Raw genomic sequence first — 23,024 nt, 5'->3', positions numbered from 1 at the left:
CATCGGTGATTTTGGTTCGATGACATTTGGTTGGGCTGAATTTAGTTGTTATTTTGAACGTGTCTCTCATATTTTGTGTTTTGCCTAACTACATAGATATCTCTCAAGTTTGTACTAAACGAACCACACGTCGCAACCCGTCAAGAATCGACTAGAGCCGGCTCGTCGCAACTCCACGCATATTCGGACTGTTCATCTGCGAAACGCAATTTCACAGTAAAACTAAATCAATTTCCGTTTTTAGTTTCGAATGGTATCTTATTTCGTTATTTTAATTAATAAAAATAAATACATTTTTTATTAATAAAATTATAAAAGATTCAGAGCGAAAGTACAAAATAAAACGAATACAAAAGAAAATAAAAACTTAGAACAATGTTTCATTATCAATATGTTTTGATGGATTGCTTTCTTCTTTTGCTATATAGTTTTTGTTCTTTGAATGACAGGCGATTTTTTCTCTCTTTTTGCAGCACGTGCCATTTCGCGTGACGTTCGATAATAGTTTCAATATGGTCTTCAACATGCTTAGTTAGTGACACACGGACACGGTTTTACATCGCATACAACGAATAAAACAATACTACTTTGCAGGGCTCAAAATGTGCATGTGTGAACGTTGATTGTTGTGTTATCTCTCTCTCATTTAGTCTTGCTTGTTGTTTCTTGAAGACGCACCGACCAAGTGTGTGCCTGCGAGCGAGTAAAACGGACTGTGTGGTGCTTATCTGCTCTGAAATCTTTTTCTTCCTCCATATGGTGATGTTTTGACGTCCGCGAATGGTCATGTGGATTTTGTAATTAGAGTGTAAATAAAATAAATAAAACGTGTGGCTTTAATCTAACAATTAACTTTTGAGTGTTTCAGTTTTTAGTAAGCATGGTCGTCGAATGTAGGAAGGTTAAGACCGGCGAATCCTGGTAAAGTAGATGGCTGTCTCTGGGGCTGTGGGATAAAACAAGAAGAAAGAAAGAATATGTTTTTGTTGAGTATTGGTGTAGCGTATTGGTTTTCGGTGTACAACATTGGTTTAGAAGTACGCATTGCCAAACGATGCTGAATGATAAAGTTAACTGTATGCTTGTGTTGATTTCTGATATTGGTCATTCGTGAAAAATCGAAGTGATTCTTGTTACCTATAAAGTGCAATAATGTCAGATTCAATGATCTCCACTTCTCATAGTGTCTCATTGAAAAGTAATGAAGGTTGATTCGTTGGGTTGAACTCATGAACGTGAGAGTTTAGCTTCGGAATATGTACTGATCGATATGTATGACTACAAGGCGTGTTACTCTGAGAACATAACAAACAGAAAAGATATGCCATCGTAGAATGAAGACATCCGCAAAATTCAACAACATGAAAAAGAAACATAAATTTATTAATATTCAACAGGTGTTGACTGAACGAAAGGGATAAACTAGACTGCAGATTGGATTAATCAGTTACTGGGAAGATGTAGGAAGGTACACTCGTTTGTATTTTTTACTACCATTCGAAACACTTACAACTGTGAACGGATAGTTTGAATCATTCGATTGTCTGACTGGATAACGGATAATAGCCTATCGTTTGATTTATAACAGCGATCTTACGCTCTGGTGACCGAAGGCTGAATCAACACAAGAGAAAGGAAGAATTTAATATATTTTCGATTCACGACTCCAATGTATTTTTCTTGCAAATGGATTAAAAAATTAACCGTAATCGTAAGGATTTAATATCTAATAAATAGTTATTGCATAATCGTTCCATATTTTGCAGGCAGATTGTGTAACTCCAATGAGTATGACGCGTCGGAAACAATATTCCCTGCTGATTTTATAGCATTACCATCTAGCAAATCACGCGTTTTGGTGACGATGAATGAGATAAACGATAAGCGGAAGCGAAAGCTTAGATTGTACTTACTGCTGGGCTAGCACCACGCTGCACCGAGCCGGCACGTCCCTTGGTGCGGAATTTAGTAGCAGCTTGTTCGGCAATATCGGCGCGTTCCTCGGCTTCTTCAAGTTCTTGCTGAGCTTTGCGGAATTTGGCCAGATTCAGGGCGGCAATCTCTTCGGCTTCCTCGATTTGCCTCTTGTAAGTCTTGATCTTCTGCTGCAGTTTGTCGACGAGGTCCTGCATACGTTCGTGGTTCTTACGGTCTTCCTCCGACTGGAAGGTCAGTTCCTTAATGCGGCGTTCGGATTTGCGGAGATTCTTCTGGGCATCAGCGTGTCTTCTCTGTTCGCTGTCGAGCTCGGATTCAAGTTCACGGACGCGCTGTTCCAGTTTCTGGATGGCCTTCTTGCCTCCCTTCAGGGCGTTAGATTCAGCTTCATCCAGGCGGACTTGCAGTTCCTTGATCTGTTGTTCCAGAGCCTTGCGCAGTTTCTCCTGAGTCTGAGCATGGTCCTGTTCAGCACGGAGTTCATCAGCCAAACGAGCGGCATCAACCATGGCCTTCTTAGCCTTCTCTTCGGAGTTCTTGGCTTCGTTCAACAGCTCATCCAGGTCGGAGTGCAGGGTCTGCAATTCGGATTCCAACTTCCTCTTGGCAGCGGCGATCGAAGCATTCTGGGCAGAAACTTCGTTCAATTGTTCGTGAGCATCGCCAAGTTCCTGTTCGGCTTGACGACGGCCACGGTCGGCTTGTTCTAGCAGGGTACGAGATTCTTCCAACTCGTTCTGGAGAGCGTTGGCACGGCGCTCCGAGATTCCAAGCTGTTCACGGGCATCATCACGAGCACGTTGTTCTTCTTCCAGAGCGCTTTGGACGTCCTTCAGTTGTTGCTGGTAGCGCTTGATGTTCTTCTGGGCCTCAGCGTTAGCCTGGAGAAAAAGTATAAAGAAATAAACAATTAAAATCGATTTTCATTGCACCACTGTAGGCATATCACATTACCTTGTTGGCATGATCCAGAGCAATTTCAAGCTCGTTAATGTCAGCTTCCAACTTCTTCTTCATGCGCAGGGCCTCAGCCTTACCCTTGGCTTCGGCTTCGAGGGAGGCCTGCATGGAGTCCAAAGCACGCTGGTGGTTCTTGCGGGTGTTTTCGAATTCCTCTTCCTTCTCCTGGATACGTCTGTCAATTTCTTGACGGACCTGAGACAGTTCAAGCTGGGCACGCAGAACCTTGTTTTCTTCCTGTTCCAGGGCAGCTTCAGCTTCCTCAAGAGCGGCTTGCAGTTCATCCTTCTCGGCTTCCAATCGCTTGCGAGACTTCTCAATTTCGTGGATGTTGCGGCCACCCTCGCCGATCTGGTCCAGCAGATCCTTGACTTCATCAGCCAGATTCTTGTTTTCACGGCGGACAGCTTCAAGTTGCTCCTGGCCTTCTTCGTATGCGCCCTTGAGACGGAACAGCTCGGTGGAGTAGTTGCGGCATTCCTTCTGAGAAGCATCCAGTTCAGCAGCAAGATCATCGACCTTGAGTTTCCATTCACCAATGATCTTGTCGAAGGCCTTCTGTTTCTTCTCAGCGGCATTGGCAATCGAGGTAGCACGGTCAACCTCGAGTTGCAAGTCTTCGACTTCGGTGGACAGACGCTGCTTGGTCTTTTCCAGAGCAATGCACTTCTGGTTGAGGGACTCGATGGTTTCCTCGGCTTCGGCAAGGCGGGCCTGGAGCTTCCTCTTGGCTTCCTCCAATTCTTCAGCACGGGCAACACCTTCGGATTCGTATTTGCTGCGCCACAATTGGGCTTCGGCGTTGGCCTTGCTGAGCTGGCGCTGAATGTCTCCCTTTCCTTCGGCTTCCTCCTCAACCTGTTCACGCAGGTTGTCGAGGTCGTGCTCCAGATTGCGGAACTTGCCAAGCAGAGTGGCGCGTTCGCGGGCTTCTTCGTCGGCCAGACGCTTGGTATCCTCAAGCTGTTGGGTGAGCGAGATCTTGATCTTGCTGAGCTGCGAAACCTGGGATTCAGCATCCTCCAGTTGACGGAGCAGGTCGGAGTTCTCAATCGACAACTTCTTCTTGGAAGCATCGAAATCGTTCAGAGTGCGGTTGGTTTCGTCCAGTTTACCTTGCACTTCGTTCAGAGTGTGCTGCAGCTGCTTGGCAATCTTCTCTTGGGCGGCCTGTTTTATTTTTAGATGCACCATTGGTTGATGTCATATTTGTGCGAGATGGAAGGAGGAAAAATATATTCGATTAGATGTTGTTTTTCAGGAAATAGGGTAGAGCGTATCATTTGTCACTCATTTACAGAAGCTGAGGCTGTGCATGTAGATTTTTTTTTCTATTCGTTATATTTAGGTATCTGACTAAATTCGCGATAGCTTGATAGTTGACGTAATGTGTTGAATAAGTAGGTGTTAATTGGTGCAATGTGTGACTGGTGCGTAGTTTCGTTTTAAATGCGATAGTAGTGCAGGTTTTGAACACAGGAGATGTGCATTTTTACAGCAGCTTTTCACTGAAAGCTAGTTTGTTTACCCAATTTGATATTTTATTTAAAAAAAATTAGTTGGCATTCGTTTTTCGATGGTTTTAGAAAGCAGCAATTTAACTGAAACTCATCCGTATTTACAGATTAAAAAGATTTGGATTAGCTTGAAAGAAAACCTTTGAATTCTAATTGAAGCTGCAGTTTTTCTAATACCTTTTCGTTGGCCAAATGATCTAAACTGAGACGGGAGTCGTTCAGTTCAGCGAAGTATTGACCTCTCTCTTTTTCGGCTCTGAAGAGATAATAACGACAAACAATGGATGGTTAGGTGGGAATTTTTGTTCGTTTTAGGTTTAGAACTAAAGTATTATCAATAGAAAAATAAACATGACCAATTGCCGCTGCATCTACTCGTTGTAGTGGTGGTGATGGTTGGTGGTGGTTGTGGTTGGATTCGCTGAAGTGGTTGGTTGGATGCTAGTTTGTGTGGTTGTAGTTGGAGTGGAATTGTGGTAGAAGACCATGCTCAGTCATCAACTCTCTGTTCTGCTTTGGGACATTTTTTTGAGGGGGAACAGAATCTGGAGGAAAGAGAATACATTACCTTTTCGCGGGCAAGCTGATCGCAAGCGGAGCGAGTGTTGTTCAATTCATTGTACATGTTAGCACGATCATGTTCAGCTCTAATTTAGGTTCGGGATAGGTCCGGTAGGATAAGGGTCAAGGAATGAAAAATAAAAATAGAAGAAGAATATATTAAATATAAGTCCATTTCCACATCCTTTGAAGCATCCCAACCAATTTCAGCGATGGTGGTGCCTGTGAAGAAGAAACAAAACGATTTCGAGTTTTAAGTGTACTTACTTAGTCTTCAGTTTGTTCAGCTGGTCGACCTGTTCTGCCATTTCCGCAACGGCATCGTTGTGCTTCTTGCGCAGATTGGCGAGGGTGCCTTCATGTTGAATGTTAGCTTCTTCCAAGTCACGACGCAGCTTGGCAAGTTCGGCTTCACGCTTCTTGTTCAGCTCAATTTGAGCAGAAGTGGCACCACCTGCTTCTTCAAGACGCTCGCCGAGTTCCTCGAGCTCACGAGCCAGATCAGCGCGCTGCTTCTCAGCCTTGGCACGAGCTTGGCGTTCAGCTTCGACTTCCTCCTCGAGCTCTTCAATGCGGCCTTGCAGTTCCTTGATCTGCTTCTGCAGCTTGCCAACCAAAGATTGTTCGTCTTCCAGCTTGGCAGACAGGGCCGAGATTTCCTTATCCTTGCGGAGGATAGTTTGCTCAAGCTCCTTCTTGTTGCGTTCCAGATCGGCAACGGCTTCCTGGGTCAGCTTGAGATCACCTTCAACCTTGCGCTTGGCCTTCTCAACATCTCCACGCAGTTTCTTCTCACGTTCCAGCGAGTCCTCCAGCTCATCCAGAGTCTGCTCGAGCTTGGCCTTCACCTTGTTCAAGTGGTTGACCTTATCTTCAGCAGCCTGCAGTTCCTCAGCAGTCTTCTGGTTGACTTCACCTTGCATTTTCTTCTCCTTGTTCAACTTGTTGATCAGTTCGTCCTGGTGAGCGATCTCATCGTTCAAGTTGCGGATCTGGTGATCCTTGGAGGCCTTGTCCTGCTCAATCTTCTGGATTTGCAGTTCCAGATCTTCAGCATCCTTCTTCTGGCCAGAGATTTCCTGTTCCAACTTCTTTTTGGTCTGGAACAGTTGGTTGCGGGCATCTTCCTCTTGGGCCAAGCGTTCCTGGGTGTCACGCAGTTGGTTTTCGAGATCGTTCTTCTGGGCGACCAACTTGGCAGCCTTCTCCTGGTATTCCTGGAGGGCACCCTTTTCACCGGACAGCGAGTCGAGCAGGGCGGTCTTCTCAGCCAACAGTTTGCTGTTCAGGGCTTCCAGATCCTTGCGCAGTTTTTCTTCCTTCTCGAATGCTTCCTGAGCCTTTTGGGCCTTCTCTTCCAGTTTCTGTAATTTGGATTTAGAATTGGAACTCTTAGCACTGACGACACAGTTTTCTTCGTCGACTACACTGGTGGCTTTCGGTACCAGTGCTTTCACAATTGGCTGGTCATTTTCTTCTCCAGTTGGTGCATCATTCGAAGCACTATTGAAATTAAAGTTAAAGGTAACTTCCACTTCAGGTTCAGTAGGGTTTTCCATGATTTGTTTCGATTCGATCGCTCAAGTATAGTGAGGTAAAAAAGAACTTTTTCTAAAAATGCTTCTATCAAAATGCTACTAGATTACACTGATAAGGTGCAACCACTAACTATTGGAACTAGAACCATTAAATTGCACCACTGGTTTGAATACTGAATAGATTCGTTGGACCACCTAAAGCTCAGGTAGAGGTCCGTGCGCTGTACTGTGCGTTACTGGATTGCAGACTGAATTGACTTTCCAGCAAAAGGTGTAAACCCGAACACCGATACGCCGAGGACGTCCGCTTCGGCACACCTTCGTGTACCGGACACACGAAGATAGAAGTGGCCAGCCAACGTATCATATTTGCCGGTGTAGGGAGGCCTACGCGAAAATATTTTTATTTATTTGCTTCCGAGTGGCTATTAAAACACACTTATACACACACTCGGATACGATATTTTCGTTTCTGGAAATTTGCAAGAAGACGATATGGAAGAAGCGCGGGATCACAGTTTGAACTGGTCAAAACAGTTTCCTGCAGCATCGGGTGGCATGTGTGTTATAATTACTATGACGACCGAAAAATTTCGATCAAAATGGTTTCAAAAATAACTTGTAGTAGAATGTTCCACCCAGTTGTATGGCAATCGAAGCGATTGCGAATTTTTTCGCAACCAGTTCCAGTCGAAATATGTATAATTTTATCTCAAAGAGAATCTATACACTCATCAACATTGCTACCGGTAGGAAATATTCGTGGAAGTGTGAATGATTTTTATGTTCATTTAGTTTGCTCACATTAGTGCAAGCAAATGATTACGATAGATTTCCCACCCAACGGCATAAGGTGTTGCAGAAGTATTTTTAGCGCTTGAATCAGCATTCAGCGGCGACTCGCTTGGGTTTGCTTGGTTGGTGGTTAATTATTGCACCAGGTGAAAACGGTAAAAATATCATAACATTTCTGCTGGCAATTAAAGTGGGTGCGGTCGAATCGAAAGCAAAATCATAACCTGCCGAAATGAGATTCTAGAAGACGGCCAATTGTGCATGTCGGCTTGACGCAATTCTCCTAATGGGATACTTACAGCGATTTGGTCCTCAACACGGGACACATTGAGCAAAGGCTTGACCTTCTGCCACAGTTTCCACCAGGCCCAGGTACGCAACTTCAGGTACTTGCGCAAGTTGCGCTGGACAACTTCCAGGGCAACACGCTGTTCCTGCATCTTCTTGAACTCCTTACGGGCCAGGTAACCACGGCACCAGGACTGCATCCAGGACATGATCTTGGACAGACGCTCATCACGGAATTCCTCCATTTGACCCAGGACACCGGCACGGAAGAAGACCTATCGGGGGTATTATGGAATGCGCAAAGGACAACGGTACGGATTGTCGTGCAAAAAAGAAAATTTAGTTAGACGGTGATCCATTTCGACGCAATTTTCGAATGTTTATCTTCGCGACAAGAGCGAAGTACACATAACACAAAAGGAAAGGATGGATAGAATGAAAATTCAGAGGAAGCGATTTACATTTATATGGAAAGCGACGGGACGAAAAATGACACATAAATGAGATATTTATGGACAGAGAGTGTGCAGATTTGACTACATCCGAGAAGATGACGTCCAAATATGCGATGTGATGTAATAAGAGATCGAAAAATGAACGAAAATCTACAAAGTAAAACAGAGTGTGAACGATTGCTATTTTTAGTTGAAATTTTAGAGCGAGTGCAGATATTTACCAGATTGCTCGAAAAGTGTGTGTGTTAGTAGTCACGCATCAAAAGAGTATAATATGTAAGTTGTTTTTTTTTGGTACAATCACAGGAAAATAGAGAATTAAAACATGTACACGCAATACCGTGCATAGACCGTCCAGTTATACCTTGGTCTTGCCCATACGGAACTGCTCATCCGGTAGTTGGATGTGAGTCACAATTGTCTGACATGCTTTTTCCGGTGAGCAGGGTTCTTTTATCAAATGCGGGCACAGAATTTTGTATCTGTGTTGGGCGGTAAAAGTATAATACAGGAAATATGAAAAAATCGGTTGGTATGATACAATGGGTGTTAGTAGACGTGTTCTTCTAGACGAATTGGGCTTCCGAATTATTTACACTGTATGAAGTCACTATGTCTGTATGTAAGAGGGCATATGGCATATGTGTCCTTTCGTAGAGATCCGCTATGTACACATCAGTTTCGATTATGCGACTACTATATCCCGCTGACTACAGATTCCCTGGATTCGGTCTTGAACGAATGTCCAGGAATCTTGCAGGGCTACGTCCACTACCTAGTTGCTACTCTACTGAACAGCTCTAGTTGATTCTACTAATGAGCTCAAAATTTGGAGACACATAGTTGCCAATTCGGTCTACAGAATGATCATGCCTTGGTAACTCCTAAACGCCAAAGATCTTGGTTGAGCTGGCAGATATCGATGATAGTTTCCGCTGATTTTTTGCCATCCTTGATGTGTTCAACTTCCTTGATGCATAGGATTTTGTAACTGCGAACATGTGATGATTGATCGAAGTTAAGCAGGAAGATGGGAAGTATAGTAAGAGAAGATAGATGAAGGACAGAAATAATAGAATAACCAATTGATAGATTAGTGTGTTTTAGAGAGGGATTTGAAACGAATTTTCTGTTGCAGTTGGAATTCGTTCGCACGTTTGAGTGTTTGGGAAGTACGACTGTTTTAGAGCAGGCAACTGAGTGGTTGCGGTGGCGAACCTAGCGGGTCTTGATCATTGACGTTCGTCTTCGGTTCACCAAGCGGTCAACTACTCACGGAAACAAGGGTCAGACTTCACAGAACAAAAATACTTATGGTTGATAGATAATACTAGATGGAATTGTTCAGGGTTCATGCCTTGGTGTTTCCTAGACGGTACATTTCAGTGTCAAGACCGACGGCAGTCAGAATGCAGTCAGCGCATTTCTGCGGGTCTTTCTGCTGATCGGCTTCCTTGGGGTTAAGGATTTTGTAGCTGTTGGACGTATGCGTGATTCGTGTGTACGGGAAAGACATGACGTGACATACACATACATACGAGGTACGAGATAACAGGAAGAGAGAGAGAAAACAAAAGTGTGAGATGATTTTGTTTCATTGGTAACTGTTTTCAACTTTCAGGTTGATCTTGAGCCGTTGGTTGGTTGGTTGCTTGCAATCCATCATGGTGTCGTTGATGTCGAATACAATAATGGAAAGTTGAATGGAGACATACACAATTGCTGAAGGGACACAAAACGTACATTTGGATATGTGAAAAATCGGAACCTTGACGGCGACTGAACAAAGAGGATGTCATAATTGGTCAAACGAACGCACTATGGATTCACAGATGATGGCCACTACCAATGTTTGTTTGTTTACAAAGTCATACGGTAGGGTTGGACAAAGACAGGGGGATAAAATAAACATAGAAATCGGTAGATTCTCGCCTTGGTGTGTCCAATACGGTACGAGTCGGGATCCAGGCCGATTGAATTGAAGCATTTCTCAGCAGCGATCTTAGGATCAGATTCAGCCTGCATGGCTGCTGGAGCCAGGATAAGATAACTATTGGTCAAATAGAAAGTCAACTATTAGTCATTTGTTACGGTTTTTACGGTTTATGTTAAGTCAAGTCCCTATTGCCTGCAGTAGTGTAGAGATAAGTCTTGCTGAAAAGTAAAAGTTTCTTTCTGTGTTACAGTGCAATATGCAATACTTACCGCAGCTTGAAGTCCGGATACATCATCCTGTTGGGGAAACCTTTACGGCAAATACGGATACCTTCAAGTACACCGTTACAGGTCAGCTGGTGCATGACCAAGTGAGCATCGATAAGACCGGTCTGTTTCAATTCATTTGGAATGATACAACGGACGAAGTGAGGTTGAGTGGATCTCAGAGTGGTCATCAAGTTGTTCAACTGTTCCTTGTAGGAAGAGGAGACGGTGGCGAAACCGGCACCCTTCTTACCACGTCCTCCCTTGCCGCCACCGGCATCAGGCTGAGCAGACTGTCCGGGATGGTCAGCGAAGATTTCCACCAACAGGGCGTTGCTACCCTTCTTGAACTGATCGACAACAGTATCGTTAAGAGGATCCTTATTCTTCTCAAGCCATCCAGTGATGTTGTACGAGACAACACCAGCGTAGTGACCGATGGCAAAGTGAGCAGCCTGGCAACCTGGCTTCGGAGGCTTCGGCTTCTGGAATGGAGCAGACTTGCCCAAGTGGTTGGTCATCAGCTTTTCAGCAAAGGTTTGATCGGTGGCTTTCGGGAACATAGATTCTTCCTCAAGGATGGACAGGATACCCATAGGCTATGGTAAATTTAAGAATTGAACAGTGAAAAGAAAGCGTAAATTAGCGACCGTTCTTTGTCTGATGGGCTCCGGCGGGAGCCCAGAAGCTTTACTGGAAGCATTGTTAAGCGTTCAGATTGAAGAGAAAGGTTAGGAAACAAAAAAATCTCCTACGGTTTACTGTACTACACGTCTTACCTTCAGAGATATTGCAAGCGCTTTTTTGTACACAGCGTGAATAGCGTGGCGTAAAAAGAGATAGAGAGAAATGACAAAATGCAAAACCACACTGTACGTGTAAACACATCAAAACGCAAATCCCGTGTCCCGTGGTGGTACAGCCAAAATGGTTTCCTTGGACTAAGTGAGAGGCAACGCCCAGAGGGGCCCAGCCCAGCGCAATACCTTCTCGATCAGATCGATCGTTGGCTGCAAATCCAACCCGAAGTCTATGAAGGTCCACGTAATGCCTTCCCGTTCGTATTCCTCCTGCTCGAGAATGAACATGTAGTGATTGAAAAATTGCTGCAGACGCTCGTTGGTGAAATTAATGCAAAGTTGATTGAAACCATTGTACTGTACCAGGCCGGGTCAGCGCGGGGAAGAAGAATGATGGTTTTGAAGAGATGTCGAGAACGAACAAAAATTTGGAAATAGAGATACTCTGGGTGAGATTGACGTGGTAAAGATGAGAGATGATTAGTCGTTGAACTGAAATGAGAATTTGTTGTGATGATAATATAACGTCTCGTGGTTATATTATTTAAAACAAAACTAAAGTAGATGGCTAGAGATATAGATAGGAAACACAGCAATCAGATACTACAGATAAATTCACGCAACACTAGGAGCTGCAGCTGAGAAGTTTCGCCGTCAAAGAACACTCCCGAACAAATGGGCGTTCTACCTTCTCAATCAGTTCAATACACTGCTGCAGATCCATGCCGAAATCGATGAATGTCCACTCGATGCCTTCGCGTTGGTATTCCTCCTGCTCCAGAACGAACATGTGGTGGTTGAAGAACTGCTGCAGCTTCTCGTTGGTGAAGTTGATACAAAGCTGTTCGAAGCCGTTGTACTATCGGAGTGTCAGTAAATATCATGGGAAGGAATATGGGTTAATGAAGTGAAAATGCACACATCCGGTGAAGATATTGTTCTGTTTTACTTGCTCTTCACCGGTAGCGAGTAGTGATTTTTAGAAGTAGAGTATTGCTGACTCTGTGCTAGATCTACGCTCGGATTGGTTGGATCTAGTCAGTGGAGCCAAAGTTACTACTGGAAAGGAAAGAACTATGTGAATGATCAACACAACTGACAGGGAGGAATAATATACTTAAAGCCCAAACCGTGATATCGATTGACTTCAAATGATCGATATTATAGCAATTATTCATCAAATGAGACGAGCCCTGTTTGATGTTTGGTGTAAATTGTTGTTGTAAAGCTCATAGTTGTTTAAAAAGCATTATTGTAGAACGCATTGTGGTAGGCTGCCAGACAGTGGAAATTTATACCTTTTCAATCATTTCGATACAGGCCAACAAGTCCATACCGAAATCAATAAAGGCCCAGTTGATACCTTCTCGCTTGTATTCTTCCTGCTCCAGAACAAACATGTGATGGTTGAAGAACTGTTGCAGTTTCTCGTTGGTGAAGTTAATACACAGCTGTTCGAAGCCGTTGTACTGTGGTAAAGCGTGTGTTTGGGGCAAAGTAACATATGATTAGTTTTAGTTAATTTGGTGGTGGATGAATTGTCCTAGCAAAACAGGTTTTGTGTTGTTTTCCTGAGTTGACCACCTTTAATCTAAACGGTATCGCTGTTTAATGTGTTGTGAACCAAAGCTCAGTAATAATAATCATAATAATGAACAACGTAACTGATAATATTGGCTAGTTTCGAATAGCCAGTATTTGAAATATTTAAAACGAGAACAGTAACGAGTAATAGTAACGTAGAACGCTAACGAGAAATTGTAACGTAGACAAGTAACGTGAACTGTAACCAGACATTGAACGAAACGACACGGTCACATTGATCTGGAAGCTCAGCAATTATAAGCGTCGTTGAACAGTTTGACATTATGTCCGTGGATGAAGCTTCTAGTCTACCTTCTCAATCATTTCAATGCAGGCGAGCAAGTCCATACCGAAATCGATGAAGGCCCAGTTGATGCCTTCCTTCTTGTATTCCTCTTGCTCCAGGACAAACATGTGGTGGTTGAAGAATTGCTGCAGCTTCTCATTGGTGAAGTTGATACACAATTGTTCGAAACCGTTGTACTGAAGGTAGATTACCCATGATTAGTAAAACAGATGAATTTGAAGACCTTTAGCCCAACAAATCTTGTGCGGCTTGGTTCAAGAAATCTGCTGTTTGAACTTGCAGCGTAACATAATAATCGTGAAAATTTCAAAAAAATTCCCGTTATGTTCCAACTGTATTGGTCAAATATCTACGGCTCAAAACTACCTGACTAGGTTATGATGGAAGTGGGATAGAATACATTATTAGATACTAGAGCTACAGGTATTTTAACACGACGGGATCAACAATTAATATACAACCATGTACCTTTTAGCGTTGAACCATTTCCAGCAGACTGCAGAAGAAAATTTCATGCGGGTAGAACTGCTACAAAAATAATTCTACAAACGTTGCTAGATTACTACACTGACTGGGGACACAGAGGATGGGCGGACCGTGTAACGGTCGTATGCCTATCAAACAACGAATGGCGTTTCAAACTACACGTAGAAAACGATATGAACCTTCTCAATTAGTTCAATGCAGGCCAGCAAGTCCATACCGAAATCGATGAAGGCCCAGTTAATACCCTCCTTTTTGTATTCTTCCTGTTCCAGGACAAACATGTGGTGGTTGAAGAATTGCTGCAGCTTCTCATTGGTAAAGTTAATACAAAGTTGCTCGAAGCCGTTGTACTATTGGAGGGAGTACAAAGTGGATCAAACATTAAGAAAGTGGTTCATTTTCCTATTACTGTTGGAGATTCCAGTTGAAGAAGTCATGTTGTGGTTGATCATTATGTGAAACCTGTTCCTACTAGTGATGCCCCCGACTTATTAGCTCAGGTTCGTCACCGATCATCCGCAACCGCAATTGTTGGGGATCTCTGTGAGTACCCACAGCCAGATCATCACACTATTTTCCCCGTACCCCCGTAGTGTTCCATACTTACGTCGAAAATCTCGAAACCAGCAATATCCAGTACACCAATGAACTGAGCACGCTTCTGCTTGGTGTCCAGAGTTTCGTTACACTTCTTGACCAGCCATTTGAAGATACGATCGAAGATACCCTTGCAGAGAGCACCGACGGCGTTGGTGACCTGGTCCTTGTTCTGACCCTTGGTGACGAATTCGGCACCGACCTTGATACGTGGCTTCAGCAGATTCTTGTACAAATCTTCAGTAACGACACCCAGCAGTTTGGCGACGCGATCACCCTCCTCGGTACCGTCGGCTTCAGCCTGCTCTTCGCGACCTTTTTGCTTGAACTTCATACCACCCATGTGCATGACAGCGGCAGTGATGCGGTAGATGTTGTCCTTTTCATCCTGAGTGAAACCCAAGACGTTGAAGGCTTCCTGTCGTTGCGTAGAGAAAACAAGATTTAATCGGTGCGAAATGGATAATCTACTGAGGGCAACAGAAAATTAAGCAATCTCTTGGCTGATTTCGCACATTCGATCGATGACCGAAGGGGAAACTTTGCCGAGATTTCATACGGGTTAGTACAGCCTAACGTGGCGTAGAAGCGTTAATTGATTGGCTATTTACATTAGGTTTTTTTTTTCAATATTTTTTCGAAAGGATTTCGTGGATTCGTGGGTTCGTGGACATAAAACAAACGCGTCGTAGTGTTCCAAACATTGGTGTCGAGGCGGCTTTTGTTTTCATCAAATCGAAGAACTGTTTCAGACAGTTTTTCTTCTGGGGGCAGACGGTTGGATTTCTGGTGGTTTCGGGGTGCTATCACGGGACACTGTGGTGTACTAGGGGGGAACGCAGATCACTTCGCTGTCGGACAGCAGTGATCTACAGAGAAACTTACATCAGTTAGCAAACATTCTTCTCCGTCATCGACATTGGGAATAGTGATTTTACCCTGAGAAACGTTGTAGTAGTCGTAGATATCGTTGGACAGGAAGCACATATCTGTTGTTTTTTTTTAATTTTTTTTTTTTGTTTCATAACGATATCATCGGCGATAAGGGGAAAAGAATAGATTTTAAGTTATTGACGTATTCATTATTCTGCGCGTTGTTCATCCGTGAGTCATTTCTTGTACGTGTTTGGTTGTTTCAGGAAGTTCTCTCTAATCTTGTTCGTAATTTCCTTTCGTTTTTATACGAGTGTGAATTTGAGCTGCAAGTGCATTAGCTCTGGTGAATTGGTAACAGCGGAGCAAATCACACGGTAAATGAACATAAAACACTAAAACATACACACACATGGTTTTACACGCACACACGTACACAGAGACATGAGAGTAGCTAGGAGCGCCAATGCGAGGGTATGGTTGGCATGCTCGAAAATTCATACATTTTGACAGTCCAATTGGTGGTGGTGACACGCTCCCAGCTTTGAGGATTTATAAACGGCACGGCACGCGGTATTCTTTTTACAGCAGGATCTGTGAAGAATCGTTCATACGTTGCGTTCTGTACAAGGAAGATTGACTGTGGCTGTGTGATAAGGTGGAGAAATCACCCGTTGGTTGGGTAGTTGACTTACGTCCAATATTTCGAGCTCATCCGCGTCATTAACACCCGGAATGCGTGTCTTGCCCTGGGTGATCGTTGGGTAATCGCTAATGCGCGAACTGAGCATCGTTAACTCTGGTGCAAAGAGTTAGGACCGTTTATCAAAATGTATGTATTTTGGAGAGATGGGAAAGAGTAGATAATCGTAATAGTATGTAGTTAGGGTTTATGTTTTATGATGAATGAAATTTAGTGAAGTATCTGAAGAAGAAGCAGCAAGTCGATAGACAACAAACGACATTAATGGCCGTGTCTAGAAACGGCTGATTCTTACATCAGTGACCAGCATTTCTTCTCCATCATCGACGCTTGGAATAGTAGTTTTTCCTTGCGCTATGATATGGTAGTCATGGACATTGTTGGAGAGGAGACAAATTTCTGCGGGTGGATGGGTGACGGTATCAAAATGGATTATTGGTTCATGAAATGGGCTATGTATATGTTGTACATGTATGTGTTCCTAGACACAGATAGTATGTGGAGCAACCGTGGACAGTCCTGTTTGTGCTCTTGAGTTGTCGATTCTTGGAAAAACAAAAACTGGTTTAACCTTTCGATGGTAACCGCTGCGTAGGAACCATCAAATACGATCGCCATCGCTGGTGGGTAAATTCAACTGACCAAGAGTGTTTAGGGTCAATCTAGGGGGGACTGGGAGTGAACAATTCATAACTGAAACAAAGGGTGCAATCCGAAAAAACAACAAGGCGGATCGCAAAACCGAAATCTTACATCGGTCAGCAGACCCTCTTCTCCGTCATCCACATTTGGGATTGTGGTTTTTCCTTGAGATACGATGTGGTAGTCATAAACGTTATCGGAAAGGAGACACATCGCTGCAGGGGAATGGTGTAGGATATCGAAATGTATTATTCTTTGACGTTGCGAAATTAGGTTATCGATGACTAGGATATACGATTAACTTATGGACTGTTCAATATATGCTCTAAGAGGAAGTCGTATGTTAGTAACTACTGTATTCTATAGCTATACATATCGTCCGGGAAGGTTAGTTACTATTCTAATAATACTATTCTAGGAACGACTCGATGCAATCCGTTTCGGGGGATGCATCGAGTGTGATTCTCTTCTTTTTCAGCTATTCACTGACCTACGGGTTAGGGACAAAACTCATGATTACATCGAGCCTGATCATATCAGTGGTCATGGCAAGTTTCTAGCTAAGAGCTGCTATTTACTAAAACAATCTGCCACACTAGCAAACGGAGGGCTGTGGATTCGAAATCTTACATCCGTCAGCTGCATTTCTTCACCATCATCGACGGATGGGATAGTGGTTTTACCCTGAGCAACGACCATGTAGTCGTAAATGTTGTTACTGAGTAAGCACTTTTCTAATTGAGTTCATTACAAAAATCATAGATTAGTTATATTTTGATTGGGTGATTCGAGACATTGGGGAGACACAAAGCATCAGTTCGGGAATGTGAACGTACTTCTTCGCACGCTTCAGAATGGAAAGGGGTATGTTCAACAGTGCAGGGCTGAGAATCAAACATAACACAGTGTGTTGGGGTGCAATGTTTGAACATTTGGTGTCACGAGTGTAAATCTACACTACAGTTAACTCTAAGAGAGAGAAAGGGAGGGTTCAGGTTGTGTTGTTCGTCGTTCGTCCCGGTCAGATCTGTCAGTAATAGGTTCCGTGTCGTCACTACTGGTCCAGATATATTACCTTTCAGTCCCTTGACTGAACCGGACATCATTTGGTAGAAGATATGGTAAGAACGCTCCAAGGTCTGCTGGGAAATGACACGAGCCTTCTCAAGCAGATAAGTCTCAATATCAGCACCAGCCAGTTTACCGGATCCAGTGAAGTGAATACGGATGAATTTACCCTAGAGTAGGAAGAAAGAAAGAAAAATAAACGAGACACCAATTAAAGTCGTGCGAACAATGGTCGAAGTTCCGAAACAACTTACGAAACGAGAAGAGTTATCGTTACGGACGGTCTTGGCGTTACCGAAGGCCTCAAGTACGGGGTTGGTCTGGACGACTTGATCTTCCAGGGAGCCCTTCTTTTCAGCCGATTCATCCTTCTTGGTCGAGGCGCCAATGGTGGCGAAGTACGCAATGACCTTCTTCGTGTTCTCAGTTTTTCCGGCACCAGACTCACCGGTAATCAACATAGACTGGTTCTCGTGGTTGGTCAACATGTTGACGTAGGCACCGTCAGAGACGGCGAATAGATGGGGCGGCACTTCAGCACGACGCTTACCACGGTACATCTTGGCGACACGCATGGTGTACAGTGGCCAACGCTTGTAAGGATTGATGACAACGCAGAACAAGCCGGAGTAGGTCTGTGTGTATGAGAGAAAACAGTCCGCTTAGTTTGGGAAACAATTCCGGAACGCAGAACTAACTAAAACAAACAGGTAAAAAACACATGGTTCATAACCGTTCTGGGCAACACATTTTTTCATGTTTTTGTCGGCCCGGAACGAGTGAACAAGTTGCCGCCTGGTGTAGATCTTGTTCTACGATACCACAGGGAACGGTTCAATCGAGTAGATTGAGAGTGATCATGGATGAATTGGAAGAAAACCGACATATCGATCACGGATTCGGTGTCGATTCGGCTTTTGTGGGGAAAATTTAGATCATACAAACGAATATTACTGTGGAGTGTGTTGGTTTGGACGAATCCTGGTAGATGGTGTATTTTTGTTTTGGTTTTTTAGAGATAATTGTGCTTACGGCTGCCACGGCTGTCTAGTTGCCGGGTACGTCGGAGGTGATACAATATCCAAACAGGTGTCGGAGCGTTGAGCGTGGCTTGTCCTTTTGCGAGGATGTTTCGCTCGATGACGAATGCAAGTGATGTATTGGATGGGATGGGATAATTCAAGGTTTGTTGTTTAGCCGTTGGAAGATGGATGTGTTTCAATGGGTTTGTTAGGTGATTGGTTGAGAGATCTGTTAGAGTTGGTTCGATGAAAGTGAGGTAGAATGAATGGCAATGTTAGCAAAGTAGTCCTCACCGGAAGGGCCGGATACTTACGTAGATCAGCTTGGCCCTGTAACGTTCCCTCAAGTTATGCAAAACAGAGGCATCATTAAGATATGTCAAGTTGGACATATCCTCGCATTTCTCGTATTTCGGTGGGTTGACCTGGGAGACCAGATCCTTCTTGAAATCCTTAGTCTACAGGTCGTATTGAAAAGCAACCCACGGGGGTTTCATACCACATATTGGCCCAAATCGCCCAAATTATAACGTTCACAGTTTTCAAGTGGAAGTAGAAGAAAAAAAGAAAGCAGCTGTTAGTTCCGTTGTCTACCACTTACGTAGATGAGTTTGCAGAAGTATCGTTGGCGCAGGTTGTGCAGCACGGCAGCTTCGTTCAGAAAGGTCAGATCGGCCATATCTTCGACTTTTTCGAACTTGGGAGGATTCACTTGTGAGAGCATTTCCTTTTTCACGGTCCGTTCCTGCTTGTGGAAAAAGGGGAAATGATGTAAAGTGTTAAGTGTGTATGTGTGTGTTTTGGGCTGTTATCAGTGTGATCAAGAAGTGAACGATCATCTCGAAGAACTATCGACGGGTTTCGACCAACAATCCCGTGCTGCAAGTATTTTCGAATGATCGACACTACTCGACGTCGCTTGTGGGTCATGAAGGAATCCTCCTATTGGTTTCGCGATAATCTGGAACACGTTCCGAACTTTACTGGTGCGCGCAGTTCTGCTAATGCGACGAAACGATCAGGAAAAGGACTCGAAGTGCATTACCTCACCACCGGGCAGGCCTACGGTGACCAAATCACCCTTGGTGGCCTTGATTTCTCCCAGCACGTAGCCCTCCTTCTCATCCGGAACCCAGCAAGCCTTCTTGGCATCGTACGGTTTGCTTTGATCGATACGTTTTTGTTCGAGCGAGATGAACAACCATTCGCTTGGATCGGGATCATCACCGACTTGGACGACTGGCTTCGGCATCTTGAGCTTGTTTTAATTCGAAATGAGACGGGGCTAATCAGAGACACGTTAATTTAGTTTTGAGAGAATTTTGCTGCAGCCCGTAGTTGCCTTCCTGCGGAGTAAAAGAAAACAAATGTTGATTAAGTTTTCCGTTCCGTGTTCTCCAAACTGATAATCCATTGACTGAAAATTGATTTGTAAAACAACCCAACTAGCAAAGTTAGCTTTGTTGTACCCTTATTGTGGTTTTCGTGACCAATTGTGGTTGTGAAAGCCATCATAAGCGCATAATAAAACCCAAATTGTTAGTTGGAAAGGCTTGGCAGCTCAGTATGAACGAATCATTCAAGTCAAACGTAGATAATCAGTTATGTGAACAATTTGATTCAACATAGTCATGCCGGATTCACGAAAGAAAACTTTAGAACGCAACTATTGCGCCTTCCAAACGTAGCTAGTTTAACTTATTTTGATCATTGCTTGCTGCATTGATTTGTTCTGACGTTTCCGTAGCTCCTAACTATTCGAACAGATTTATTTTTGAATAATAGGATTAACGCCATAAATTGCCCGGTTATGCAACAATTTGTCTCGGTACGTAGTCCGTCCATATAATCCACACGTACGCACACTTGTTTCCATTTTTAGTCGGATTGCACAAAACCAATCTTTATCGTGTACCATCTTTACGCGCACGCAGTGTCTAGATATTTTCTTTCACCCTACGGGAAAATGGAGCAAACTTGTGGCAAGTCCGAAGCTGAGAACTAATTTTTCGCGCGCGCTGTGAATTTATTTTTAAACTTTCACCGGTTTCCAACTACTGCCACAGACGGCGAACAGTTTCAAAACCCACACAGCCGCTGATGAATTTTCCTGTGAGCTATTTTCACTAATTCGTTCAACTGCCGCTGGTATGGACACTGGCTGATCTATTTCCCTGGCTTGATTAGACTTAGTGGAATGCAAAAATTTTCCCATTGGGATTTGCTTTTGGAATAAAAAAAAAATAAAAAAAGATTGAAACCAACTGATTTTAATCGGTTCAATCAGTAATAAAAATCTCGAAACTAGTTTCTTGAAAAAAAAAAAAAAAAAAAAAAAAAAAATTTGATTTGATTTGATTTGAACTGTAGATAAGGTAATTTAAAAAAAATGAGAGCCAAGAAACTATTTTCAATCATCCAGAATAAACATACAGATTAAATTCAAACTATTTCTTCACTGTTAAATTCACTAAATTGCTAGCCTTGCCTAATTGGCAGTTACATCTTTTTGAATTACCTAATTTTTCACTTCGAACAGTTCAATGTGTATTAAAAGATTCACTTAAATCAAAGTCACTTTTTCGATAACCGTTAACTCGCGATAAAATAAGTAGCAGTAATTGAACCGAGATAAAAAAAAGTTATTATTAAAAGAGAGAAAGAATGCCTATCACTAAACACGATCTACAACCGTCGAGAATCGTGATCGAATTGAGCAGGTCCTCGCACGGATCGGTTCGGTCAAGTGGCCCTGGGTTAGCCGAAAGTACGAATCGGTACCGAAACCGAAGCAAGGATCGTACGGGGTGTGAGTCACCTCGCCTATGTACTAGCACGTTGCCCGCTGGGTGGGTGAAAGAAGTACATAGATGTAGAGCAAGGGTAAATGGCGAGATCAACCTAATGCTGTGGGAGAAGGGTCGCGGTTTTCGACTTCGGCGCGCGGTACGATGCGTTTCGGAGTTTCTATTTCTGAAGGAGGTCAGGCCAAATGGGGCAGCCAGTGTGTGATATCTATTTACGTAACTGGGCTCGATCGTGCGCTTGGTACAATTCGGACGATCAATAGCTCTGCCCTGTTACGGACATCAGATCGGGGAAGATCCGAAGAATTTGCACTCGCGCATGCGTTTAAGCTGCGCAGACAGCACACGTGTACGCCAACACGCATGACAGTGGATGCTACACTCTCGCATCCAGGTGTACCGTGCATGCTGAACGACAGTTATGTGTGGGTGTTTGAACGTGCCATCCTTATTCGGGCTATTTCTGGATAACAATTTTGAATATTTTCGTTCGAAACATCACTATTTAGTTCCAAATGTTGGCAATGTTTCCACATTCACAATCCATGCACATTCACCATAAAGTTATGTAACACGCCAGAAATGCGCAGAAAATGTCCAAGTTTCACACATTTATCGGGCTTGCAGTGACTAACGAAAATGTTGAAACTTCACTGAAAAGCGCCTTCATCCACCTCTAGAATTAACTTTTTCATCAACTTCAGTTTTTGCTTGATCACTAATCACTCCCCAAAAGTCCATTATTGATTACTCCGATGTTTCAGCAGACACTTTTTGAGATTTGCTTCCAACTATTCCCTCTCACTGAACTGAACAATAACTATGAACACCTAGTTCCAAACTCGGATCAAGTTATCCAAAGTAATCCGGAATCATCCAGTATTGCAATTCAATCCACCAGGTGCACACACAAATCAATGATGTAATAATCCTTTATCAATGCAGCAGCAGCAGCAAGCAGCGATCAAAAATAGAACCTTCAAAAAAGGAGCTGTCTCTCTCTCTCTCGCCTACCGGAATGACTATGGGATGAATGGGTTTGATGTTATCACTTACGCGTTCGAAAGCCGTTCTAACCGAGAAATGTGTAGAACTTGCTTTTTATACGGCGCAATTTGATCGCCTGTTGAGTGCCTGGGAACTGCCTCCCGATTTGGCTGCATACCAGTGCACTTTTCTATATACCTCGGACGGACACCAGCAAAGGTACATAGGACTCGACCACGCATACTAGCAGGCCGGGCATGTGCGAGGATCTACGCCCGCATAGGTTTTCGCACTTTCGCCCGTCGGCTGCGCTGATTTACGAAAATCTCCATACACGTAATTCGTGCGTTCGGCCCCGATTCGGAGTATACTCACCTCGAAGCGGACACCGCTCGGGTGGCACACACAATCGCAAACGGACAACCCGAGCTGGTTCTATATACAAACCAACATTATCCCGAACGTGGTATGCCGCACCAGAAGATCAGCAGGTTGGAAAAACTTCAGAGGAAAATCTTTTTGCTGTTTGCAGCCGGAGACCTAGCCCACGCTTCGATGTTTGCGGCCCATGCATGCTAGTTGCTTTCGTTCCCCTGGCGCGAACTGACGCACGTTGGTCCTTGCGGTCGTCGATCGCGAATTGCTTGTTTTCGAAAAATTTCGATCCCTTCTAAGTCACCACTAGTCAGTGTTCTGGAAAATAACATTCGCTTTTCCACAGTGTTTCGAAGTCGCACCGTAACCCAATTCCGAAAGTGCCATTACGTGATCAATCAAGTGTCATCCAGCCAAAACATCATACTTCGACACCTGCACCGCAAGGTGTTCTTTTTCCTATCAACCGCAGAGTCATTGGTTTATTGGGCAAGCAGCTTACTACAACCGCATGCGTAA

The 23,024-nt window shown here is 43.7% G+C and overlaps 1 protein-coding gene across 8 annotated transcripts; it reads right to left on the bottom strand.

The window, feature by feature from the left end:
- Window positions 1–286: 286 nt before the first annotated feature.
- LOC128743822 (myosin heavy chain, muscle) lies at window positions 287–20,965 on the bottom strand. Of its 8 annotated transcripts, XR_008412322.1 has the most exons (17): window positions 20,855–20,965; window positions 19,382–19,682; window positions 18,651–18,794; window positions 17,569–17,949; window positions 17,322–17,484; window positions 14,914–15,017; window positions 14,039–14,446; window positions 12,353–12,523; window positions 10,258–10,853; window positions 9,985–10,102; window positions 7,609–7,872; window positions 5,244–6,340; window positions 4,984–5,062; window positions 2,893–4,068; window positions 1,914–2,819; window positions 1,511–1,614; window positions 287–946 (listed from the first exon to the last, which is right to left on the bottom strand). XR_008412322.1 is itself a non-coding variant. In XM_053840501.1 (16 exons), the coding sequence occupies exons 2-16, from the start codon at window positions 19,586–19,588 to the stop codon at window positions 872–874; spliced, it is 5,889 nt and encodes a 1,962-aa protein (XP_053696476.1). In that variant the 5' UTR covers window positions 19,589–19,682; window positions 20,855–20,965; the 3' UTR covers window positions 287–871. The 8 variants fall into 8 exon arrangements, 7 of the variants coding, with proteins under 7 accessions (XP_053696476.1, XP_053696477.1, XP_053696471.1 ...); XM_053840501.1 differs by lacking the exons at window positions 1,511–1,614; window positions 12,353–12,523 and adding an exon at window positions 12,951–13,121; XM_053840502.1 differs by having other exon boundaries at window positions 287–1,614.
- Between the last annotated feature and the right edge of the window lie 2,059 nt (window positions 20,966–23,024).

Source organism: Sabethes cyaneus, chromosome 3, assembly GCF_943734655.1.
Source record: "Sabethes cyaneus chromosome 3, idSabCyanKW18_F2, whole genome shotgun sequence".
NCBI classification, from domain to species: domain Eukaryota; kingdom Metazoa; phylum Arthropoda; class Insecta; order Diptera; family Culicidae; genus Sabethes; species Sabethes cyaneus.
Note: the sequence above shows the minus strand (reverse complement) of the source record. Positions and strands in the feature narration are given on the sequence as shown.